At 44.2% G+C, this 27,292-nt stretch overlaps 1 protein-coding gene across 1 annotated transcript; it reads left to right on the top strand.

Annotated features, from left to right (window-relative positions):
• Nucleotides 1–2,143: 2,143 nt before the first annotated feature.
• Nucleotides 2,144–25,807, top strand: C1QTNF4 (C1q and TNF related 4). The gene is made up of 2 exons (XM_073348336.2): nt 2,144–2,334; nt 24,091–25,807. Exon 2 carries the CDS (start codon nt 24,093–24,095, stop codon nt 25,209–25,211), a length of 1,119 nt encoding a protein of 372 aa, XP_073204437.1. The 5' UTR covers nt 2,144–2,334; nt 24,091–24,092; the 3' UTR covers nt 25,212–25,807.
• The last annotated feature ends 1,485 nt before the right edge of the window (nt 25,808–27,292 follow it).

Below are 27,292 nucleotides of genomic sequence, written 5' to 3'. Positions count from 1 at the left end.
ATCCATGCCAATTCCGGAACAAAGAACAGAAATTGCATCCACAGAGTCCATAAAGTTGAGGATTATCATCATGATTTGTATAATTCACTGAGCACCATCTGTGTGTTCAGCACTGTTCAGAATATGCCAGAAAATGTAGTCCCTTAGTCACTGTGTATAAAATGTGTAGCCCTGGGTAAGGTGGCTCAGATATTTAAGTATGAAGTGTATAGTTATTAAGCACATGTTAACATCTATGAGTGGAGGTGCTGATGGCAGAAGAAGTTTTACTGGATTAAGGACTAGAAGATTTGACCCTCCAACTTCCTGTCAAGAGGAAGAGCTGCCCAGAGCTTCTGTGTCTATTTATTTTCCTTTCTTGCCTGCAGTGGCCATGATATACCTCAGAAATCTGTTGTTTTTTCTCTCAACTTTAAAATGTGGAATTTTCTTGGTGTTTGGTTTTAAATATTCTCCTGTAAGAATTGCAACTCAGTCGCTGTAGTGTTGTGTTTAGGAGCCTTCTGGAAAGTAACTAGCCTTTAAACAGAAGTAAAAGCAGTGTTGCCAACTCTCATGATTTTGTCATGAGTCTCATGATAATTATTGTTTTCCTTAAAGCGCCAGCTCCTGGAGTCAAGTGGATAGGTGATGATTTCAGCCTTCATTCTTAAAGAAAAACGAAGTTTCTAGCCCTTGTGACTATGGAGAAAGCTTCAAAATATGACCCCCAGTGAACCCTAAAGCTCAAAAAGCAGAAGGCAAATAAAAAGAACCCCAAATCTATTTTTACATAATCTCATGATTTTAAAGCCATTCTCATGATTTTTGGTGAGCCTGATTCATGATTTTTGAACATTTGGGAATGTCAATACAGTGAAAGTGACTTGAAAGACTTCAATTTCACTCCTGTTTAAAGTCAGTTTTTAGTTATTATTTGTAGTGGGGTAATATCCCTAGAGCCCCAGGCAGGTGCAGTATAAACTCATGGGGCCTTGCCCTAGTAGGATGTTTCCAAAGTTAAATGATCTATTCCAAGCTTGGTGAACCGCCTAAAAGTAATCTAGATTTTTCTACAATTGTTTCAATTGTTATATTCAGGAGTTATTAACAACGTAAGAATATACATTAAAATTTTAAACCTAACCAGTGTCCCTTAAGTGACTTGACACAAGACGTGAGAACATGTTAGTATTAGAGCTGAGTGGCTCTAATATTTATTTAATTCTCTTTTTTATATAGGAATTAGATACAGTGCTCCTATCAGCTAATTTCTAAGTTATTTGCTAAAAAACAAACAAACAAAAACCCTATAGTTTTCAGGTACCTAAGTAGCCCCTGGAATCAGTTAAAGCCCACCCTCCTCCCCCCCAAAAAAACAACCAAAAATCTGAAATGTGTCATTTGGAACCTGTATGCCATTTAATACCAGGGACAAGAATTCTTTCCTGACCAATTGGTGCTCCCCCCCCAAATGAAAATCTGGAGTCCCCTGTAGTTTTATCCTAACTGCTGTCAAAATTCTTTGATACGCCATTGCATAATGACAGATTTCAGAGTAGCAGCCGTGTTAGTCTGTATTCGCAAAAAGAACAGGAGGACTTGTGGCACCTTAGAGACCAACCAATTTATTTGAGCATAAGCTTTCGTGAGCTACAGCTCACTTCATTGCTGTAGCTCAGGAAAGCTTATGCTCAAATAAATTTGTTAGTCTCTAAGGTGCCACAAGTCCTCCTGTTCTTTTTGACACACCAAGCGCCCTATGAGCTTCCAACATAAAGGGGGGAAAGACTGGGTATCTGGTAGGTAAAATACGCTCAACAGCTGCTCAGCCCAGGGCTGTGCAGCACATTTGGGGATTTGATTCCCTGGTATCCACGGATCTTGATGGGGATCGCTGCACATGCTGTTGTCATAAAGCTCTGAGTGATGGTGCAGAGTCAGCTCGGCTCTTTCCGAGGGAAGGTGACTGGGAGCCCAGAGAGGCTTCCTGAGCTTGGCTGCATTGGCCTAGACCGCTCCACTCCCCTCGCGTCTCTTGTCACATTCCTCTTCTCCCTGCCCTTCGGAACCCTTCGGCTGTGAAGCTGGTGCCCTGCCATGAGCGGTACTGTGCCAGGTCCCCCCCACTCCCTTCCCCCGGCCCCCTTCCGGCCGCCCCTCCTCCTGTCACTGATTCGGTGCTGGAGCCCGGGGTGTCTGAGCTCCCCCTGCCCAGTCCCCCTCCAGCAGCGGCGACGGCTCCGGCGCTGTCAGTGCGCACACATCGGCCGGGGCTCCGGGCACAGGCACTTACTTACACGGCCAGGTCCAGCCCGCGGCTCCGGCGGAGCCAGTGCCTCGCAGCAGCAGCAGGTACGGTCTCGCCGTCTGCCGCACCCGGGTTGCTGCCCCCTGCAGGCCCGGGGGGGTGGGGAGCGGCTGGGGTAAGCCCGGAGAAGCTTCCTTCGGGAAGACAACGGGTCACAGGGGGTTGGCGTCGCGGAAGGGGGCTGTAGGGTTGTTATGTGGCATTATCTTGCGGGGGAGGGTAGGATGGAGAGCAACATGGAGTATTATGGGGGAGGGGGAGACCCGGGGGGTTTAACCCCTGCATCAGTCTGGGGGGGGGGGGAACAAGCTGATTATTATTACCTAGATCTCCAAAATGTCATCTTGGTCATGGTCTGCCCCCAGCCTCGCTCCTTCAGGAGGAGCAGGCTCCACAAACACTCTGAGAAAGAGCCACTCCAGGCAACCCTCTCCTCAGGTGCAGTGCTTCCCTGCCCCTTGTCCCAGGTGCTGTGCTGTAATACTCCTGTAGGGTGCGACTTGCCATGACACTCAGCCCCTTGGGGCTCTCTGCCTCCTTTCTTTGTGGGGCTGGGATCACTCCTTGTCCTGAGTAAGAGGTTAGACTTGCAAATAGATTAAAATGACATACCTGATAAATCCCAGCCTTTCAGTATAAAATGGTTAAGCTTATGCGGAAGATGCAAGGATCTGTGAGTCCTGGCCCTGCTCTCCAGGGAGTTACACCTCAGAGTACTTCCCTGAGGTCAGATTCTTGGAGGGAAGGAGGGTTAAGCCTGTATGGTCTCTCTGTAGTTGGTTTCCTGGGGGAGTTGAGCCCCATGGCTCCTCCTGGGATTAGTCTATGTGACTCCATTGACTTCTGAAAAGTGTAATTTTGTGCCTGATATTGTGAACAAATCTCCCTCGTGTGTTTGACAATCTTACTGTCACTTCCTCTCCCCTCCACCACCAGCTCCTAGGAAAATGGGTCAGCCTCTCCAGATAACATATCCATAAGACAATTTGTGAGTTTCTGAACTGCCAGCCGGTTCGGAGGCAGCATTCTGGTCCTTCTGTTTATGCACATACTGAATGTGCCTTGCTTCAATTATTCATCCTGGTGCCATTGCAACTTCCTGCAGCTTGTCTCCTCCACAGAGCTGAATGTGTAACAAGGTTTGAAAATACTTTGTCTTTGAAGCTATGATCCCATCCATCTACACGGCAGCTGTTTGCTCGCACACCCATAGTCAAGGAGCTAATGGTTAACTGATACCTGAGAAATTACTGTGTCTGTGTGGAGGGAGGTGGGGGTGGGGGCTCTGAGTACATCAAGGGTGTCCATCCCATTCCCCATAGTCCATCACAAAGAAACATGATGGATTATGATGGGGTTGGGGTTAAATAAGGAATCATATTTCTGGAACTTGGTCTGATGACCATTCACTTTCTGGAAAAGTTGGTCTTTCCCAGGCACAGTTAGTCTCAATGGTGGAGAAGTTAGTGACTGACTTAATCCTGATAACACATCATGGATATTATCCCTATTTAACAGAGGAGGAGGAGATGAGCACAGAAGTGGGAAGTGAGTGAGTCAGTGGTGAAACTGGGAATCTTATTAGCTATCATGTGTATTTCAGTTTGATCAGCTAGCATCTGGACCACCCTCACTACTGTGGGATCTGGACACTTTACTAAACTGGGAACTATTCACATTTCTGAATATCTGGACTCAATAAGTCAGATAAACCCACTGCAGCCAGCTGGCTCAAGTGCAGAAGGGATGCTCTAATCAGGTAGGTGCTCAAATATCCATAGTTCAGTTATCCTAGGAAAGTCTGGAAAAGTTGTATTACAATTGTTTCTAAATTCAGTCCGGTTTGGGGTTAAACATAATTCCAGAAAGGAGCAAACTCCAGCAACAAGAGCCATTTATTGATTTCCAGCTCCTATAAGACAGGTATACAAATAGGGAGAAGCTATTTCTAAGGTAGAAAAGACCTAAACCATTTAGGTCTTTTGTAGCTAGTAACCAGCATCTTTAGTTTTACCTGGAAGTGAATTGGCAGCCAGTGCAGAGCAGAAGTGTAATGAGCTCTTGGTAGCCCCCGAGCTGTTGGTGGGTGCACTAGGCAAAAAGTATGAGCAGTTAGACACAGGTACAGTTCATTGCAGTGAACCAGCCTCAAGGTGACAAAATCATGGATAACCAAGATGAGGTGAGCATCTGAGACATTGGAATTCAAAAGTTTGTCCTTCCCCTCCCTCCTGTGTTCTTTCCTCTATCCTCTTTCCTCCCTTTGTTACAAGATGAGAGCAATGTTGTTCACAAAACAGGGCCCTGGAGCCTGTTCCATCTCCTTTTGGACAGGGATCGGATGCCAGATGCTGAGGTCTAATATTCAGAGTTACTTTGTAATTTATTCCTGAAAACTCCAAAACCTTTTAATTTCTCAGAATATGATTTCTAACATGAGTTGCACATTGTCCCCCTGATGCAAAGTCCTCCCTTGCAGGATCAAATTCTCATTGCAGTGGAATGAAAGCTTGTTGCATGGCCTAAAAGGGCAAGTTTCTATGTGGTGTTCTAAGGATCAGCTAACATTCCATCATTCATTGTTCAAACAGAGCCTACCTGACTGAGCTCCCATGTTTTCTCCAGCTCAGACAAGAGATGCCTCAGTTCTTCCCTCCTGATTGTCATCCAGGAGTTTAGTATAGATCTCATTACATAGATCTCATTAATCCCTTGGTTTTTGATTCATCTGTTGTGACTGTCCAATTCCCAGTTGACTTAATCTAGTCACATACAGCATCCCTGCCCCTCACACTCCTGTCAGTCTGTCCCCCAGAGTGCTCTGTTGCCCCCATATACCCACTGTAGATTGCTCATTTCTTTCAGTCAGGTTAGAGAACAAAAGAGGGATTCCTGCTGCATCTAATCAAAGAGCTGAGGTTTCCAGCAGAGAGAACCCAACCAGGAGCAGGAATTTATCACAGAACTGAGCAGCAGAGAAATCCATCCAGAGGCTGGTAATTGATTACAAAGGCTCCATGGGGGAAGTTGTACAGGCTAGACCTCACTCTGTCCCCCAGCAATTTGCTCATCCATCCCACAGATAGCTGTTACTGTGGCAGTGGCTCAGACTGCACCTGTATCTACCAGAAAACCCTTTGCTAGTTAAGTGAAAGGGAATGTAGAGACTGTGGGTGGCAGGAGCAAGGACTTAACCATCCAGCTTCAGTCATCTAATGGGATGGCGCCTTTGAAAAAGTGGGTAAAAGGAAGGCAGATGGATTCTCCTTTGGCTACAGTGCTTGCTTGAGCTACTAAGGTTTGAGATATGTGGAGGGTGGCTGGACTGGTGCTGATAGATAGGAATGAACAGAATCTCATAGATGTCGGAGATGGAAAAGCAGGGCCCATTACAGCCAGCCTAGGGTCCCCTGCAAAACCTTTTTTATTGCTGCACCTGCAAGCAATCCCTCCCACCTGCCCCACTTTTGCAATATGGGAGGGGGTTGCAGGTTTGGCAGTGTCATAGGGCAACCTTACCTGCAGTGCTGGAGTGCTCTCCTGCAGCAGAACATGCAGGTGGTGCCTGCCTCAGTTTTTCTCCTTCAGAGTCCCCAGTATCTCCATCCAAGCTTTCTTGCCTCAATAATACCCTTTCTTGGGGCCAGTTTATTACAAAAATGGTAGTCTATAATAAAAGTCCAAAACATAGTCCATCTGCAGTGTGTGTAGTCTTCAAAATCTAGTCCCTCAACACCCCACATACCACACTGCAGTGTTTTTAGCCGCACCTGGCTCTTTGTCAGTCCTCTCCTGTCCTTCTGCCAGGACAGTCATCCCAGCCCTTCCAGCTGGAGTGCAACCTATTCTTCCCAGCAGGAAACCCCCCTTCCTCCAACCTCTCTGCTGGGAGCTGTTTCTCACAATGGGAACATCAGTCACTCCCCCTGTACATTTAACTCTTTTGTCTCAGGTGGGAACTTCCACTGTCCCCCCGTGACAGCTCTGTAGCATGAAGGCTTCAGCAGGAAGGTTTCTCCACTGCTCCCCTAACTTCAACTCTCTCTAGTCCTAGCTCTCTGGCTTGGGGAGGTCAGCTGGCAAACCTCTCTGCTGCCTTCAGCCTTCTCCCAGGGACCTCCTACAATCTCCTAGTCTCTGGCAGCTCTCACTTGCTAGTCTTACATCTGCAGGGTCCACATGCCTTCTTTCAAGACCAGTTGGGGTCAGCTGACCAGTCTCAGGTGCACTGGTCTCTTCACTCTTACAGGGCAAGTGTTACCCTGTGACAGGCAGATTTGCTAAACCAGCTGTAAGCCCTACTAGGTTCCATCTAGTCCTCCCTCCTTTGAATCCAAAGGAGCCATGTTCCCTGCAGTCTGCTCTCCAGGACTATAAGAACCATGGGATTCTCCAGAACTAAACTGTAGAGCAAAAACCACCATTTTGCAGCATTGCCCAGTCCCTTCAGCAGGCTCTGTCTTCCTCACTGCCCACCAGGCTAGCCAGTACAGTATCCCTTGTGTTACTGATGTAATTGGATATTAAAATACTCTTATTTTATGCTGACTCACATTTTCACTATGTGGCAGATCTTTTTATTGATGAGGAACTGCATTATAGACTTTGTTGGGAAAAAGCTGGAGGTTCTAACAGCTGAGAGGGGGGCAGATGGAGCTTCTAGCACCCAGAAATGCATAGGAGCTGGTTGTAGCTTTTGGTAACAAGGAGGCAGCTGAAGAGTTTAGTACTAGGGAAGGCTTGCACCGACTTTCTCCCACTTCTCTTCCCAGAAGAGACTTTAAGTCTGTGGGGAGTGGAGGTTTAAAGTTCTCATTCCACACCCCAGAAATCTGAAAGCAATTAGCTACCTTGCTCCATCCCTCCCATTGCTACATCCAACACTGACAAATAAGCATGTTACCTGGATGCTTCTACTAGAATTCAGCAGTGAAATAATTGTCAACATTTTAAACTGACATCAAGGAGAACAGTGTTTACATGCTATAGCGATGAATGGGGCTGTTGGCACTTCTCTGAGCAATTATTTCATGTTGCCTGTAGACTCTGGCAGAAATCATTGAATTGGATTACATTCACTTTATGTTTTAAAGATTTTATTTGCAACATAAGGGCTGCAGACTTAATTTCTTTTTAAATAAAATCTGAGATTCTGGACAGTTGTGGAGCAATTTAAAATTTTGCAGTGGTGGGGGTGCAGAGCAGGAGCCAGAAGTGACAGATTGGGTAAACTTCATTTTCTGAACAACTAAAACTCCTTTAAACAAATAGAAATGCAAACCTCATAATGCTTTGATATTTTTATTCTGAGCCACTCCCCCAAACAAGGGCGGTAGTCCTTAGTGGGAGCAAAACTAAAGAAAATCCACCTTTTGGACTTATTAAAATCTTGGCCTAATACCTCATACATAGTGCAGGCACAGTGCAACACTTATGGAAGTGGAGATAAAAGAAAGGGAGCCATTTATTAGAAGAATGTTGAAAGAACTCCCTTCTGGACAAGGCATAAACAAGAAGCCTCTCTGATGTCCTTAGAGCAGATGTTTGAGTCTGTGAATGCTAAAAAGCATGAAATGGGAGAAAATAATACATGAGATGGAACAACCAGAAAATCAGTCTGAAACGAAGACACAGCCTCTGCCCTATACTAGTATCATCACAGCTCAGAGCAAAGCCCTCGCTAAAAACAATGCCATGCAAGAGAGACGAGAGAAACTACTATAAAATGAAGTGCAGTCCCACAATAGACATTTTTAGGCATTCCAGCAAGGAGAGAAAAACTGGATTATGTAGCTGTTATGGAAACGACAGTGCCCAAATGTATAACATAAATAGTATGGAACATTCTTCTGTGTATGATGAAAAGCTATTGGATCCCAGTGAGGAGACAGGTACAAAAAATAAGAAGAATCATGATCCTTTTTTTCAGATGCCATGGTGATGAGCTCAGTATAAGATGCTGACTAGAATAGATGGAGCATGCTCTGAGCTCAGACAAAAAGAATTTTAAATCCTCTGAAGGGAGAAAGATTCTTCTGTCCCCAGGTTTTAAACATTTCCACTTAGACGAAAGAAAAGCTCTAAGAGAAGGTAAAGATCATCACATAGCAAAAGGAGTTGAAACGATTTTTACACCAGTCAAGCACTGGGGAATCTCTAAATATGAAAACAAGACACTCTCTGGGACCAGAAGGCTAAAAAGCGACTGCTGGAAAGAATCCGTGTTGAATGCACAGGACAAGGAGAAAATGGAAGAATTAGGCTCTGATATTTAAAAGGCTGCTTTCACTGAGACTTTGCTCAATGAACTGTGGCATGTTAGCATTGAAATCCAGTGTGGCTGAAATATTCTTTCAGTGGAATTATCCACAGAGTGTTTAAGATCATTCTCTGGGACTTGTGAGTACAAAGTATGACAATGAGCAACCAATACTGTATAAGCTCTGACTGCTCTTTTCCCCCCTCTCCTTTCAGTGGAGCATAAATACTTTGTGAAAAATAAGAATATATTTAGAAAACTGATCATTTGGTGTCCTATATACTGCAGAATGTATTCACTCCATCATCCCCCATCCCAATCCCTGAAGGACTGACCATTTCAATAATCAATACTAACTCATTGCTTTGTGTGTGTGTGTGTGTGTGTGTGTGATGTTTTTTGTCTCTTCTCCCTACCCACCATATATGAATAGTACTGATGTTCCCCAACACAGTATTTTAAGATGGGGTGCTGGCTCTTTAAAGAGACTGTAGATCCAGAGCAACCTGCTTCCAGCTCTGGCTCCAGAACAAAGAATTCTGGAAGGTATAGGCAAAGCAGCCATGCATGTTGGAAAAGGATATAAAAGAGCTCCCTTTTCCCCCAGTAAGAGAGAGATCCTAGGGAAGTGGCAGGATCTGCAGTGTTGCTTCCTGTTAAAATGGCCTAAGATGACATGTAAGAGGCAGATGGACAGGAGAACAAGGAATTGAATCCATTTGCATCTCTGGCCTCTTCACTGGGGCTCGTACCAGGCAGATTTTCCTTATTGGTCCTTAGTGCAGAACTCTTTCTGTACCACTTCCACCTCTGCCCCCTCATCAAGGGAAGTCTAAAATTTGGCCTAGTTTTAATGTGGTTATTTGACTGGCCTCTTAGTGTATGTCTACACTGGAGGTGGAAGGTATAATTTCCACCTCAAGTAGATATACCCTCACTAGCTCTGATGGGTCTAGCATGCTAATAATAGAAGTATAGGTGCAGTGGCATGAGTGGTGGCATAAACTAGCTAGCCACCCCACTCTTTGTGCCGGCTGTTGTGGCTACATTTCTATTTTTAGCACATTAGCTTGATCAGAGCTAGCATGGGTATATCTCCTTGAGCTGGAAGTTACAACTTTCCTCTCCAGTACAGATATACCCTCAGTTGTCTTCCGCACCTGTAGTGCCTTCAGTCCCACTGCAACTCAAGTCACAGCTGCATTTGTGCAGAGCAAGTCCCACTGCCATACACCCCAGGGAGCTCTGAATCCTGGTGTAGTGTGATTTGTCATAATTTGGATTTTGGAGGCCCAGATTCCACTACACACTTACCTCTCTAGGGACCATGGCAGTTAGCTGCCTCCAGGCAGCCAGGCCATCTTAGTTCTTGTGAAGAAAGTTTCTCTTTTTCCTTCCCAAACTTTTATTGAGAACTTTACCAGAAAAGGCTGTGGTGCTAACAACTATCTCCACTCTGTCTGTGTTCCCAGCCTTTCCACCCACCAGCCAATTTCTCCCACAGACACTTTCAGGCTTTCTCCCATGCTGCCCCTTATGCATGGGGAACAGGGGAAATATCTCTCATATAATCTGTACAGCCACTATCTTATCCTCCTTCATATTCCTCCTTTAAAACTTGCCTCTGCTTTGATGCCAACAAAACCTTGCCTGATGATCATAACTAGGCAGGTGATGAAAAATGACCCTTCCCCCTCTCCCCCCACTCATTTAGTTTTACTAACTTGTTCTTCAAGTGATTGCACATGTCCATTCCACTTCAGGTGTATGCGCACCAAGTGCACCAGAGCTGGAGATTTTTTCCCTTAGCAGTACCCATTGCAGTAGCGTATATCTCTCTTCTTCCTTGTGCTCTCTTCTTCATCCTTTCTCCAATGGTGTAAGGGTGGAACCACCGATTCCCCTCAGTTCCTTCTTACTGCCTATGACTGGTAGTCTGAGCATGTTAGCTTCCTGCTGACAACGTTCTCCCTTTCCAGAGACTTTGTTTATCTCTTGTATGTAGTTAGTGGTATTTGTTTTTCATATTTGTTAGTAACTTTAGTGTAGGTTTCATTTGTTGCTTTTCTTAGGGTCGCTTCCCACTTGTTTTGAGTACTGATGCCTGGTACTGGGGTGTGCTTCGGTCTCCAGGCTTTAAGCCTTAAAAAGACTATGCCTGTAAATGACCCTCATTCTAGGCACCTAAAGTGCGAGGGTCACCTCCATGATCGTTGTCCAATCTGCAGAGACTTTAAGCTCCAGATGAAAAGGGATAGGAAGATCAGACTGTGTCACCTTATTTCATGGAGGCCTCCCTGCGTCCACCTTCTGTACCATTCCGCTCAGGGTGCGCACCAAATACTTATCTCTCAGTTAGAAGTGCCCCTCTAGATATTGTGGATTCTCAACACCAATCCCCTTCTGATGTGCCAAGGAAGAAGCACAGACAACATCCCTTGAAGGAGCCAAGCTCCTTCAAAAGATCAAGGCCCAGTACCGTCCATCAGCAAAGAAGCTGGAGGATAGGGTAGAGTGTCCTCGGAGAAGAGATGCTCCTCTCCTGTGTGGCTGTTGACTCCAGCACCAGTGCCTGTGCTATTGAGGCCAACCCCTTTGATGCAACAACAAATCTTTTGGTACTGACAACACCAGAAGCATATGCCGCAGTCTGGGACCTGCACTCTCTTTCGGAACCGGATTCTCCAGCATTGCAAGAAACAAACTATCTGATACTGCTTTATCCTTCAGACTTACATGCAGAACAGGCCCACCCCTTAGTCCTGTGGCAGACTTCATCAGACCATCCAGTGCTTCCTCGCCCGGTGCCATCCAGAGGCAAACCTAGCATGCTGTCTCCAGTGTTGACATTTCTGGAGACATGCCACCAGACCTTGGCACTGCCTGGTACAATGCCTCTTTGATCAGGTGACTCAGGATCTTCCTCAGAGTTGGAGGTAGGCTCCAATGCCTCTCACTCCCAGGATAGGAGACTACATTCACCTGTGCTGTGAGGATTCCACTCCAGGTAACCAGCAGATGTCCAGGGACCCAGATCTTTGGATGGTAAGAGTTGGAATCCTATACCCTATGGTTGGAACCTGTGGGGTTTCCCATCACCACCAGGTCCTCCATGGCTCTTCTTCTCTCTAGAACCCCAAGCAGAGGAGGCTAACAATATTGTCCCCCATACAGAATATAGTACAAAGGGGTAACCTCAAGAATAGCCTTGTATAGCCTTGATCCACTTCAGTACAGAAGGCTCAACACCCCTTATCAGTTTACTGTCCTGCCCTTCAGCCTCTCCACGGCTCATGAGTATTCACAAAATGGCTGGTTGTGGTGGCTGCATTTCTAAGAAAAGCAGGTGTACAAGTATTTCCTTGCCTGGATGACTGGCTGGTGGGAGATTGGTCTAAAAACCAGGCAGAACTTAGTATGGCCAAAATCCAGTCCTCCTTCAGTGCTCTGGGTTTGTCATTCAGTGAGGGCAAGTCAGTCTTCTCCTCAGTTGAGAGGATAGAATTTATAGGGGAGGTCTTGGATTCTACAGTGGCCAGAGCTTTCCGCCTCAATCTAAATTCCAGATAATGTTAACCACTTCCACAGACCTAAAAACGCATCCAACCACAACAATAAGAAATCACCTTAGACTTTTGGGGTACAGGGCCTCCTGCATGTATGTGGTTTGGCACACCAGACTTTGTCTCAAAGTTACAAAGCCAGCTAAAGTCAGTAAACTCCCCAGGTTGTCATTGGTTGGACATGCTGATTCAAGTGCCTGCAGGAGTACTAGCCTCCTTAAATTGCTGGATGGATCTGGCCAACATGTGTGCGGGAGTTCCCTTTGCCCCTTCCTTATCCACATTAACTCTCATTATGGACATGACTTCTCTGGGGTGGGAAGCTCACCTAGGGAACTTACGAACTCAAGATCTGTGGTTGCCTCAAGATTTAGTTGTCCATATAAATACGGTGGAATTAAGGGCCATTCATCTACCCTGTCAGGTTTTCTCCCTAACATTAAGCGAGAGACGCTACAAATTCTCATGGACAAGGCTGCGGCAACATTCCATGTAAACAGACAGGGAGGGGTCAGTTCGGAAACCATCTTCATCAAGAGACAATACATGTTTGGGAGCTTTGATTCATTAGTGTAATTATCTCAAAACCTTTCGGTGATGGGTCCCCTCCCCCCCGGGTGTCACTTGGAACTGGGGTACACTCAGCCCACCTGACCCACCCTCGGCTCCCTTCACACTGTATTGCTGAGGCAAGCTGGCCAAGCCTTCCCTCAGGCTTCAGACTGCACTTTACCAGCACACATACAGGTAGGGACACACCCAGCTGCAGCTGTACACACAGATGCTACTATCAGCTCTGCATGGGGAGGCTCAGCGAAGGAATTGCCCAGTACTCAAGTGCACACCCCCCTTTAGAGAGTAGACCCAAAATTGTACCATCTTGTGCTGCACAGCATAGGCTCATGAAATTCACCCCTTCCCTCAATGTGGAGAAAAATATGTAACCGCTTTTTGCCCCCCAGTCATGGATTCTACACACTGGGTTTTAGACAAAACAAAAACAAGTTTTTTACCTACGAAAGATAGATTTTGAGTGATTATAAGGGATAGCAAACAGATCAAAGTAGATTACCCAGCAAATAAAACAAAAAGCAACCTAAGATTAATATACTAAAGAAATTGGTTACAAGTAGCAAATTTTCACCCTAAATGATGTTTTAGGCAGATTGCAGAGACTTGCTTGCAGCTTAAAACTCCAGATATTCCTTTCATAGGCCAGACACCCTCTAGCCTGGGCTCAGCCCTTCCCCCCAGCTCAGTCTTTTTGTTTCTCAAGTGTTTCCAGCAGCCTTCTTTCTTGAGTGGGGAGTTAGTGAAGAACGAACCCCAATGATGTCACTCCTCTGCCTTCAATAGTTTTTGCATATGGCGGGACTCCTTTGTCTCCCAGTGTGATTCCCACCCTGGTCAGTGAAAAAATACTAGTAGTATCATGGAGTCCAGAACCAGGTGACTCAGAGGCTGTTTGTAGAATCCTCAGGAAGACTTCTCAGTGGGTGATTAGCATCTTCAAACACCTATTGTTTTCCCTAATGGCTCTTCCCAGCGAGACATCTAGACTGATTGCATTTTGCCTAGTTGGCGTTCCCCAGGTGTAAACACATTTGTAATAGATGCATAGACAACATTCCTAACTTCAGATACAAAAATGATACATGCATACAAATAGGATAATCATAATCAGTAAATCATAACCTTTCCCACAATATCTCACATTACCCAGCTTGCATAAAATACATCACAGTTATGCCATAATCATATCATAACAATATACCTATGAAGAATATGGGGTGTAATGCCACACTCTCATCTTCCTAGTGTTCAGAACAGCTTGGCAAATCACCTGAGTAGATACTTTAGCAGAGATCATGAGTTGTCTCAGACTGGACATCATTAAATTCACATTTTAGACCTGGGGATCCCTCACATAGATCTGTTTTGCTTCTCATAACAGAGCAGGCCACAATCAGGGAGCTCTGATGGATGGTTACCTTCTGTCTTGGAAGGAGAATCTGCTATATGCCTACTCTCCCATTCCATTAATTCCAAAGGTGTTGGGATTGTGTTTGCATGATCCTCACTGCACCAGCATTGGGTCTTTAGTTTGCTGAGCCTATCCTGCAAGGCTCCTATATTACTCACTTCCTCCAGAACCCAACCTGATCTCCCAGAGCTTAGCCAGCTTCTGCATCCCAACCTGGTTGCTCTCTGTCTTAATGCCTGGATGCTCCATGGTTAATATCTCAGGCGGTGAAGTGTTCCATGAAGTGCAGTAGGTTCTCCTGAGCAGAAGAAAACTGTTTACAAGATGCACTTACCTGCTAAAGTGGAAGTGGTTCTTATTATGGTCACAGTGGAAGGGTGTCTTGCTAGACCTGGCTTCTGTCTAGCATGTTTTAGACTTTTTGTTCCACCTGAAACAACAAGGTTTATCCATCAGTTCCCTCATGGTTCACCTGGCAGCTGTCTCTGCTTTCCACCCTTCAGTTGAGGGCCACTGAGCAAATTTTTTCTCATCCGATCTCAGATTCTAAAAGTCTCTGAACAGGTTGGAACCCATCCCTCCTTGGGTCTTAAATCTGGTGCTAACAGTGCTGATGGGTCCACCCTTTGAACAGTTGGTTACCTTTTCTTTGCTACATCTATCTGTGAAAGGAGCACTTGGCAGAGTTACAAATGTTGGTGGCTGATCATCCTTACAGTTTTTCTTTAATAAGGACAAGGTATGCTTACATCTGCATCCAGAATTCCTGACAAAGCTTTAGGCTATATCTCAGCATTCTTGGAACTGGTGTCAAGTTTGGACAAGTGGTCCTTCAGTCATTTTTCATGTAGATTCTGATTTGAACTGCTTGTGAATCACCTGAAGTTGAATGGACATGTGCAATCACTTGAAGAAGAAAAAAGTGGTTACTAACCTGTTCTGTAACTTTTCTTCAGATGTGTTGCACATGTCCATTCCACGACTCACCCTCCTTCCCATTTGTATTGGAGTCTGCCCAATAAGAAGAAACTTATTTTTAGGGGAATCTTGTGTGGCTCCATTCATTATACCAGGGTGCAGTAACAGGAGGCGGCAAAGGGCACATGTGCTGCCCTGACTGCAATAGCTAAGGAAAAAATCTCTGGCTCTGGTCCACTGGGTGCACACACACCTGAAGTGGAATGGACATGGAAATGCACATCTTGAAGAATGACAGTTACAGAACAGATTAATAACTGCTTTTTTCCAGTGATTCCCTGTCCTACTTTATATTGGTATAATTACAAGAACAAAACTTTGCCAATTCTTTGCTATATTCATTTGATTTGTACAGTCTATCCCTGTCATCAACCTTTTTGTCTTTTAGGTTGTAAGCCTTCCAGCATAGAGATGACCCTTATCTGTGTGTGTTTGTATAGCACAATGTCCTCTCCTCAGAAGTTAAGGAGAACAATTTTTCTCCCTCCTCCTTATAACAACCTTTTATGTACTTGAAAACTGTTATCATGTCCCCTCTTAGTCGTCTCTTCTCCAGACTAAACAAACCAATTTTTTTCAATCTTCCCTCATAGGTCATGTTTTCTAGACCTTTAATAATTTTTGTTGCTTTTCTCTGGACTTTCTCCAGTTTGTCCACATCTTTCCTGAAATGTCGCACCCAGAACTGGACACAATACTCCAGTTGAAGCCTAATCAACATGGAGTAGAGCGGAAGAATTACTTCTCGTGTCTTGCTTACAAAACTCCTGCTACAACATCCCAAAATGATGTTTGCTTTTTTGGCAACGGTGTTACACTGTTGACTTATATTTAACTTGAACCACTATGCACCTCAGATCCCTTTCTGCAGTACTCCTTTCTGGGCAGTCCTTTCCCATTTTGTATGTGTACAACTGATTGTTTCTTCCTAAGTGGAGTACTTTGCATTTGCCCTTATTGAATTTCATCCTTTTTACTTCAGACCATTTCTCCAGTTTGTCCAGTTCCTTTTGAATTTTAATCCTATCCTCCAAAACACTTGCAATCCCTCCCATCTTGGTATCATCCGCAAACTTTATAAGTGTACTCTCTATGTCATTATCTAAATCATTGATGAAGATATTGAACAGAACTGGACCCAGAACTGATCCTTGCTGGACCCCACTCAATATGCCCTTCTAGCTTGACTGTGAATCACTGATAACTACTCTCTGGGAATGATTTTCCAGCCAGTTATGCATCCCCTTTAGGGTAGCTCCATCTAGGACCTAGGCCCTAGATTCTAGGTTGTATTTCCCTAATTTGTTTATCAGAAGGTCATGCTCTAGACAAGCCTCTCCCATCTGATTCTACTCCCCAGCGTGACCTTCCCCGATGGCCTACTGATCATATTGCCATAGCAGCTCCCACACTGGCTGGGGAGAGAGGGAGTCTAGAAAAGAGTGTATGTGCACGCGCTCACACACATGAATGAGAATAGAAGTGAGACTTTTCTAACCTGGTGAGTGGAGAGGATGTTTTTGTTTTTGCACAAATGTAGCTGCACCAGTCCAAAAAAAACCAGTGTAGACACCACCTCAGTCACTCATGTGTACAAAGGGGAAGTGCAATAGCATTAATTAAACTTCACATCGTAACAGATGCCTGTGACCTTCTCAGATTATGGCTCATAACTTGTTTGGGGCAATCTACACCTGCAGCTAAATCATGCACCCCTGAACTGGGATTAAACCCATTGTCAGCAGTGGGTAACTTTTTTTTTTTTGCTACCTATTACTGACAATGCATTCAGCACCTGATCAGCTGTGTGTGATTTAACTGCAAGTATAGGCAATGCAACAATAATTCAGCATCATTTCAGAAAATGTGCTTAAAACGTCTCTGCTTTGAGAGCCTTTTCCTTCTAGTATTCAAGACTGATGGGCATGAGCGGGTTCTTGTTCTCGTGTGCCTGAGTTTAGTGTCTCTAGATATGTGTAGAATAAGATTAAAAGACTGAAGGTTGTATCTTGGTTGTTTTGTAAGCTAACACTTTAAAAATAATGTAGACAGGGCAAGCTGTAGTTGAACTCATGTTAGCTGGTTGAGGCGAACCCATGGCTCCCACTTAGGGTTTACCTCAATCAGCGTGTTTAAAATGTAACTTGCCCTGTCTACACTAACGTGTTTGAGCTTTTAAAAAACAAACAAAAAACTTCATCCTAGTCTAGACATCCCTGACCCTTTGGGATTCTAAACTGAGGTGTGAGAGGTTTCATTAATATTCTGAAATGCAACATCACTCTAGAGGTGTGATGACATTTCTGCCAAAACACAATCTCTCCACTTCCTTTTCCTAACTTGGGCTGCAGTTGGGGAACTTCAAAGGGTTTGTTGTCCCTCCAGGGATATTTTAGCATATGGAAGCCAATATATTACACTAATGGACTCCATGGACTAAAGTAAAGATTTGAGGTGAATGACTCCCTATCTTAGCTCATTGTAGTTTCTGCATTTCAAAATGTTAATTATACTTCCCCGAAAGCATCCTAAGTAGTTCACAGAGAAAAGCTTGGTAATGTCTCTCCAGTGAGTATTGTCCTAGAGTTCAGTAAAACCTCATCCATCATAAGCAGAGAAAATCTGAAGACAGGAGTGAGTCCTTAGGCACTTCCACATGGGACCCTTTACACCATTTCTGCTTTTAAGGAAGTGCTACAATTAATCTTTTCCTTGATGTTGTAAGAAATTATGAGTTTGCATCATTATCTGATACTCATTTTTGTGGCCAGTGAGTGGAACAGAAAGTATATCTGGGCAAATCAAAAGAAATAGATTCATCATATCCCTGCTAACCACAGGGCAGGCAGGCTGCTCATTACACAGGCTTCTGATGATTCAGATAATTGAGACACTTGCAGCTGTCTTTTAATATTAGGGTGAAAGCAATGTGTTCAGTGTAGTCAGCTAGAAAGTGCTAGTCTTCTCTCTTGCAGCTTGCATGATTCTGTGAAGCTTTTATTATATTCAATCCAGCAGCAGCATGTCATTCGAACTCTGTCTGATTCTTCATCTCTCACTTGAGTGAAATTCCCATTGAAGTCAAAGGGGATTTTTCTTGAGTAAGGGCTGCAGAATCCAACCCCTTATTAATATTTTGAGAAAAATCCTTATCTGCCTAACAATGTAGAAATGGGGTCACCTTTCTGTGTCTACAGAAGACTTTTTAATGTTCTTAATATTGGTGCAAGGATAAAGCTAACTCTTCTTCCATTTATGGGTTGATACTGTTCCCAGGTCAGAAAAATCACCTCCATCCAGCACTAGGCTATTGATGATGTTTCCCAGGTCAGGCAAAGGGTGAAGTGTTTCTCATTCCTTTAAAAAATGGTTTGAAATGCCTATCTTGCTGTGTGAGTCACTACCACTTTGGTGCCTTCCTTTCAGATTATTAATTTAATGTCAGTAATTCAGCTGCATTTGGAAATCATCTGGCTGCTCCAGCCACATAGAAATAACCTCCTGATATATCCTTCTGACTGCTTAACCTCAGCCAACGACCTCTGAAAACTCCCATTCATATATACCAGACATAGATGGTCCCACAGCAATGCTCATCTCCCCCTTCCTGCTACTCTTGACATCTAAAATACGAAAACTGGGTAGCATTGAGTGTAAAAACATAAGAATGGCCATACTGGGTCAGACCAGTGGTTCATCTAGCCCCATATTCTGTCTTCTGACAGTGGCTGGTGAACAGAACAGGGCAGTTTATTGAGTGATCCATCTTCTGTTGTCCAGTCCCAGCTTCTGGAAATCGGAGGTTAGGGACATCCAGAGCATATCAAAGGGGTTGTGTCCCTGACCATCTTGGCTAATAGTTACTGATGTAGCTATCTTCCATGAACTTATCTAATTCTTTTTTGAACCCCGTTATAGTTTTGTTCTTCACAGCATCCTCTGGCAATGAGTTCCACAGATTGACTGTGTGTTGTGTGAAAAAGTGCTGCCTTATGTTTGTTTTAAACTTGCTGCCTATTAATTTCATAGGGTGATCCCTAGTCCTAGTATTATGTTAAGGGCAAATAACACTTCCTTATTCACTTTCTCCGTACCATTCATTATTTTATAGGCCTCTATCCTATCCCTCCTTACTCGTCTCTTTTCCAAGCTGAACAGTCCCAGTCTTTTTAATCTCTCCTCATATGGAAGCTGTTCCATACCCTTCATCATTTTTGTTGTTACCCTTTCTCTGTACAGTTTCCAATTCTAATATATCTTTTTTTGAGATGGGGTGACCATGACTTCATGCAGTATTCAAGATGTGGTCATGCAGTGGATATAGTGGCATTATGATATTTTCTGTCTTATTATCTATCCCTTTCCTAATGGTTCCTAACATTCTGTTAGCTTTTTTGACTGCTGCTTCACACTGAACAGATGTTTTCAGAGAAATATCCACAATGATGCCACAATCTCTTTCTTCAGTGGTAACAGCTCATTTAGACCCCATCATTTTGTATGTAGAGTTGGGATTATGTTTTCCAATGTGCATTACTTTGCATTTATCAACACTGAATTTCATCTGCCATGACTGTTGCCCAGTCATCCAGTTTTGTGAGATCTCTTTGCAGTCAGCTTTTGGGCTTAACTGTGTTAAGTAATTTTGTATGGTCTGAAAACTTTACCACCGCACTGTTTACCCCTTTTTCTAGCTCATTTATGAACAGCACTGGTCCCAGTACAGATCCTTGGGGGACCTCACTATTTACATCTCTCCATTGTGAAAACTCACCATTTGATCCCACCCTTTGTTTGCTGCCTTTTAACCAGTTACAGATCCATGAAAGGACCTTCTCTCTTATCCCATGACTGCTTACTTTGCTTAAGAACCTTTGGTGATGGACCTTGTCAAAGACTTTCTGAAAGTCCAAGTACACTATATCCACTTCATCACCCTTGGTCACATGTTTGACAACACTCTCAAAGAATTCTAATAGATTGGTGAGGCATGATTTCCCTTTACAAAAGCTATGTTGACTCTTCCCCAACAAATAGCATTCATCTATGTGTCAGATAATTCTGTACTTTACTGTTGTTTCAACCAGTTCACCTAGTACTGAAGTTAGGCTTACCAGCCTGTAATTACCAGGATTGCCTTCGGACCCTTTCTTAAAAATGGCATTACATTAGCCATCTAGTACAGAGACTGATTTAAGCAATAGGTTACGTACCACAGATAGTAGTTCTGCAATTTCATATTTGAGTTCCTTCAGAAATCTTGGGTGAATACCATCTGGTCCTGGTGACTTATTACTGTTTAATTTATTAATTTGTTCCAAAACATCCTCTGTTGACACCTCACTCTGGGAAAATTACTCAAATTTGTCACTTAAAAAGAATGGCTTAGGTGTGGGAATCTCCTTTACATCCTCTGCAGAGAAGATTGATGCAAAGAATTAATTTAGCTTCTCTGCAATGGGCTTGTCTTCTTTGTGTGCTCCTTTAGCATCTAAATTGTCCAGTGGCCCCATTTATTTTTTAGCAAGCTTCCTGCTTCTGCTATGTATTTACATTTTTGTTGCTGTTTTACTTTTAGTCTTTTGCTAGTTGCTCTTCATATTCTTTTTGGACCTGCATAATTATACTTTTACACTTGAGTTGCCAGAGTTTGTGCCTTTCTATTCTTCTCACTGCGATTTCCAATTTTCCAACTTCCAATTTTTAAAAGATGTCTTTTTGTCTCTAATCACCTCTTTTACTCTGTTGTTTAGGCACAGTGGCATTTTTGGTGTTCTTACTGTTTTTTTTAATTTGGGTTATACATTTAACCTCTACTATGGTGTTTTTAAAATTAGAAATTGGAGCATGTTTTGTGCAGTTTAGTTTGTCTTCATGTTCTTCATTCCTGTTGCACGCTATGGTGTCTCAAGCCTCTTCTCCCACTCTTCCCCATGGGCAACTGTTCCTTAGTGGGATAGACTGCTCCAAAGCAACACTGTATCTTTGTCCCCCTGTATTTGATTGGTTTTCATGGTGCACTTCTGTGGTGACACCACATATGCCAGCGCTATCGGCGGTAAGGGAGGGCAGAGTGGGTTGGCCAGAATCCTGACTGGTGCCCAAATGCAGTGAGAGTGCTGCAGTAGACAGACTATGTGGCCCTGGAGATAGAGCTTGTGTGGTCCATTCTGGAGACCTGGGTTCTATTCCTACTATGGATTGCTCATCTTACTCCTTAGTTTCAGAGCCTATATCATAAAGTGACCTGAAGGCAGCAACTGCAGTGCCTATCACTAGCTTCACATGCTGGAACTGAAACGCACTGCCCTGGCAATCTGCTGGAAAAGTTCAAGACAGAGATGCCAATGTGGGTTTAAATTTAACAAACATCAGAAGACCTATTGGAATAATGGATGGGCCTTCTAGTTGTTCCTAGCTGAGACTCTTACTACAACAGCATCTGAGTTCAAGAAAGGATGCAAGATATTTCTGTTTAGTACAGCATTGTAGCTGGCTGAGGACTTTCTGATTGTGTCAAGGTGATATGGGGGAGGTGTGTTCCAGCTTAATTGGCCATTAGTATTTTGGTATCAGTGCCCTCCAGACACTTTCTAAATGATTTTAAATAGAAAAGTAACCTAAATAATCCTGAGAGTGGTGAGTGGGAGTTGTCACAGAAATAACACATGCTGTTGGAAACACAGCATAATTAACCTCTTTATTTAAATAATTTACTAGTGAGTTATTGGGAAGAGCTAATAAAGTGAAATCAGAAACTCTGCTGCAGCTGGTTATGTCCACACTGTGATAAAAGACCTGTCATTGGCCTGAGTCAGCTGATTCGGGCTCTTGGGGCTTGGTTTTAGGGGCTATAAAATTGCAGTGTAGACATTTTGGGCTTGGGCTGGATCCTGGGCTCTGAAACCCTTTCCCCTTGTGTCCAAAGTGACCTTTTTACAGAGAAATCTGCATGCATCTGATGAAGTGAGCTGTAGCTCACGAAAGCTCATGCTCAAATAAATTGGTTAGTCTCTAAGGTGCCACAAGTACTCCTTTTCTTTTTGCGAATACAGACTAACACGGCTGTTACTCTGAAACCTGCTTTGGAATTGAAATCGGTCAGTTGTTGTTCGAGGCAACATAAGGTCAGAATTCACTGAAGAGTTTATTAAACTGATAAAGTCCCTGTGTGTGTCTTTTGCCAGGGGGGCTGTCACTAGCCAATCCTCTGACTCCCAAATGCACTGAGTCAGCCTTGAAGCAAAGACAGAACGTTAGAACCATGCTGGTTAATGTAGCTGATGACAGAAAAGGATTCAGCATTTCTTTCATTCCCATTCCAAATTCCAGTATGGATGCCATAGTCATCATGGTACTCAGTGCAGTTACACAACCTGTGTATAGGGGTATGTCTATACTGCAATAACACACCCACAACTGGCCTGTGTCAGCTGACTCAGGCTCGCAGGGCTCAAGCGGGGGGGCTATAAAATTGCAATGTAAACATTCGGGCTCAGGCTGGAGCACAAGCTCTGAGCCCTGGCTCTCCTGAACTGGTTCCCACAGCTACTATGCTCTCTGCATTCAAATCCCTCACTTGAAACTAACTTCTACTATGATGCTTACAAGAAATAATTAACCAATGGCAAGTCTGGGGGGCAGCTTGGGATAATTTATATATATAACAAATTGATGTAAGATAAATGAATATATCTATTTTAATAAAACTATTTAACCCTGGCCTATCATCAGTTTAAGCATTGTACAGTTCATGGTCTTTCTTTCACCTCCCTTTGTTTGTTAATTTGTGAACACTTCAGGGAAGGGAGTGTCTCTTCTTCTATGTCTGTACAGCACTCAGGTGGTACTGCAGTGTAAACAACATTAAGGGTATATCTACACTGCAATGTAAGCCCAGGGTTAGTAGAACTCAAGTTAGCAGACCCTGGGTTTGTTAACATAGGATTTGAGCATCTATACTTATTTGTAACCCCAGATTAGGAATTGTTAAACCTGGGCTCCCAGCTTGGGGCTCCAGTATCTACACTGCATTATGTGGGCCTGAGTCCAACTACTCATATCCCAGACTTTCTTGTGCCCTCCCAAAGTGTGGCTGCTTTAACCCTATGTTCTTGATGCAGTGTGGGAAAACTTGACTGTCTGCTAAACTTGACTGTCTAGAGGACAAAGAAAATTGGCCTGTGGGATTGTGAGATACTTTTGGTGGACTCCTAGATCATGAATCCAGTGTGACTGCATCTACACTGCAAAGCAATAGGGCTTGAACCCTGGGTCCTGGCATGAATCAGGCTCAGACCCTCCACCCCATGGGGTCCTGGGTCTTTAGGTCTGAGCCATGAGTTAGCACAATTTATGTGTCGAGAATGGGAGTTAGGGCCTGAGTTTGAACCCTATGCTTATCCTATTGCAGTGTAGACATAAGCAGGATGTCTAATTAACAGGGTCCACCAACTTCCCTGGCTTACAGTTCCTACACCCTTTGAAGCAACCAATGCTGTATCAGGCCATTTGGCTAATCTTGCCCAGTGACATCTGCATGGTAATCTCTAGACCATATGTTCCTCAGCTGCATTTTAGCATAGTACAAGGCTTATGTAGGGTAATGTTGCTTCCTAATCATAGCATCTCAGTCCTGTAAATAAAAGTGTTTCCAGAAGGAGCCCTCCCAGAATCCTGATCAGGGTTGAGATTTCTGTGCACTGTGAGCAGCAGGGCTCCATGAAGTTACCACTGAAGGCTGCCAGGCTCTCAAAGAAAAGGGATTTTTAGGCCCCTGAGTTCAGGACTAGAAGCTTCACCTCTGACTGCAGACAGCCCTGGGATCTGAACTGAGTCATGGTCCCAGGGCTTAGTTAGAGCGTCTGTTTTCACTCACACTGATCAGAGATAGGACTCAGGACTCATCAAAGCCTGACAGGCCCTGGAGTCTATGTAACAAGGTACAATTCTGGGTTTCACTTGGTGTATAAGTTGAAAATACTTGCGCTAAAATGTGTTCCCTTTTTCTCTTCAGATATGATGATGGCCCTGAAAGATAAGCTCCTGTTTAGCTTCCTGTGCTATGTGGCCTGTACCCTTGTGTATGGCTACCCCACCGATCCTGGGACTGAGTTCCGCTCCGCTTTCTCTGTGGCTAGAACCAGCAGCATGGAAGGGAGCGCTGAGATGGTCATCACCTTTGACAAGGTCTATGTGAACATTGGCAGTGACTTTGATCCCAAGGCTGGGTTGTTTAGGTGTCGGATCCCTGGGGCCTATTACTTCTCCTTCACGGTTGGGAAATACCCCAAGAAAAACTTGTCTGTTATGCTGATGAGAAACAAGAATGAAGTGCAAGTGATTGTGTATGATGAGCATCACCGTAAGGAGCGGAAACTGGCTAGCCAGAGTGCCATGCTTCAGCTGGACTATGGAGATACAGTCTGGCTGCGTTTACATGGGGACCCCAAGTATGCGCTCTACAGCAATGCAGGCCCATACACAACTTTCAATGGGTATCTTATCTATCCAGATACCTCTGCCTACTTCCAAAATGGTGTGGTCTCTCAGGAGCTGGGGGGAGCTGCAGGGCTGCCCCATCCAGCTATTCATCAGCTTTCAGGAGAACAGAATGAAGCTTCAGAGGGACACATGTTGTCCGATCAGCCAGCCAGAGAACTAGATCCTCGCTCTGCATTTTCTGTTGCTCGCTCACAAAGCCTCCTGGGAACAGATGAGAAGCAAACCCAGCATGAGCCAATCACATTTGACATAGAGTTTGTGAACATTGGAAGGGATTTCAATTCCTCAAGGGGCATCTTCTTATGCCGCGTGCCAGGTGCATATTACTTCTCCTTCACCATTGGTAAAATGCCTTTTAAGACCATGTCAGTGAAACTTATGAAAAACCACAATGAGGTTCAGGCCATGATCTATGATGACAACCACTCCAAGAGGCGGGAGATGCAGAGCCAGAGCATTATGTTACCTCTGCACTATGGAGACACTGTCTGGCTCTACAGCCACCAGCATGATGGCTACGGTGCCTACAGCAACCATGGCAAGTACATCACCTTCACGGGGTTCCTTATCTATCCAGAGGCTCAGCCAAAGCCACCCCCAAGTCCCAGTTCCCCCATGAGGTCAAAAATCTAAATGCAGGTGTGAAAGGAGCATAAGAGAAGCCAAGATGCAGTGGACTTGGGTGCAGGTCCTGGTTGGATGTCACCCTCTACAATGTTAAAGAGCATGCTAATGTATATCCAGTGCTTTCCTTATGCTGCATACTCATGTCCTGGCTGCAGGGCCATTGCTGTTTCTGTCTTTTATCTGTAGAATGATCTTTGCAGGGGGTAGTGTGTGTCCAGTGTTACTGTTCAATTTAAGCATAAAGCATAAGGTAGTTTGGGGGCATGGGCAGTGAAATGAGGTGTTGTGATTCAGGGAGCCACTGCCGAAATGCTGGGAGACCTACTGAAGACAACCCCACCAAGAAGGCACAGCACCTGGTGACATTCCTTGCACATACAAGGGAGGCGGGGGGAGGGAAAATGTAATTGAAATTAATTTAATAAAAGTAAAAAAATAAAATGTGCAGGGTTTGCAGAGACACACATTGTTTCACAAGATGCTGGACTTATGTGTATATAACTGCCTGTGACACTGATTCTGGACAGGAGAGAGGCTCTGATAATGTGTGAACTAATGTATGTGTTTGTGTTGTGAAGACTGTTAAACAGAGTTAGATTGTATGTCACTGTGCCAGAGTGTCTGTATTTTGTGGGAGGAGGAATCCAGTATTGCCAACTCTTATGATTTTGTTGTGAATCTCATGATACAGTATCTCATGATACAGTACTGGGGGGAGGGATAGTTCAGTGGTTTGAGCATTGGCCTGCTAAACCCAGGGTGGAGAGTTCAATCCTTGAGGGGGCCATTTGGGATCTGGGGCAAAAATTGGGGATTGGTCCTGCTTTGAGCAGGGGGTTGAACTAGATGACCTCCTGAGGTCCCTTCCAACCCTGGTATTCTATGGTGTTTTGCTTAAAGCTTCAGCTGCTGGAATTCACAGATTCTGTCTGTCTGTGATCTCGGCTTTCATAACAAAAACACTCCACTACGTTTCAAGCTCTTGTGGTTATGGAGAAAAGTTTGAAAACATGAGCCAAGCATATCCTAAAGGCTCCTAAACAAGAAGGCAAATAAAAATAACCCAAAATGTGAATGATTTTTAAAAATCTCCTGATTTTGGAGGTGCCTGGCTCATGATTTTTGAACATTAGGGGATGGCAAAGGTCAGTATGTGCATGGTGATACTGCCTGTATTGAACTCTACCATTGCCAAGAAATGGGCACTCTTAACATTATAGTGTGGCTAGACTTCATAACACAACATGTTGTTTCCTTGTTGCTCTACCTAACCCTGCCTTAGGCGGAAGCCACCACTGTACTTCTAAGAGGTGATTTCAGTGTCCATCCTCTCATAGTCCTTGCCTTTGCTCCACACTGTGTCTCAGTGAGCCCCACTCCTGTAATAGAGAGACCAGTGTGGATGGCACTAAGATTGCAGGGGGCTCAGGGCAGTGGTAGCACAGTAGTGTGAGAGGTGGTGGGAACCCAAGAGTTCAGCGGAGCAATGGCTATTAGGGAGCGCCTCAGAGCTATGGGATTAATGTCTTGTGTGACAAACGTTGGCTTGGCTCCCAAATTCAATAAGGTTTCATAGGTCTCAGCCTAAACTTTGGCTGAAACTTGGCATCAACTTGACTTCATTGGCAGTCTTTGTTCAAGAGAAGACAAAACCTCTGCCCTAACCACCCGTGAAAACTCTAATCCCAGACAGTACCTCCTTATCTGAGGTCCTCATATCAAATCCCATAGTCTCAACCAAGAAAGTTGCATCTCACCTGGAAGCCTTACTCAAGCCTTAGCAATACTGTGGTCTCAAATCTTTCACCGTCTTGTGAAACCCAAACCCAGCCTTATGTTCAAGTTCTCTACCCCAACTACATTCATTTGCAAGACCCCCACCAAGATCTTACCCTTAAAAGACTAAGTGACTTCCATAAATGGGTGAAAGGTTAGGGTTAGGGATATACAAAGAAGTGTACGATTAAAGCATGAGGCAGCAGTTATATTTTATACCCAGTTTCCGGGAGTTGGAATGCAAATAAGACCCTGGTCCCAATTTCTACATGCTTTGCAAGATCTATGCTTTGCAAACTCCCTGTTCTCCT

This window comes from Lepidochelys kempii, chromosome 6, assembly GCF_965140285.1.
Source record: "Lepidochelys kempii isolate rLepKem1 chromosome 6, rLepKem1.hap1, whole genome shotgun sequence".
NCBI lineage: Eukaryota > Metazoa > Chordata > Testudines > Cheloniidae > Lepidochelys > Lepidochelys kempii.
The sequence above is the reverse complement of the archived record's forward strand: the minus strand, read 5'-3'. Positions and strand labels throughout refer to the sequence as shown.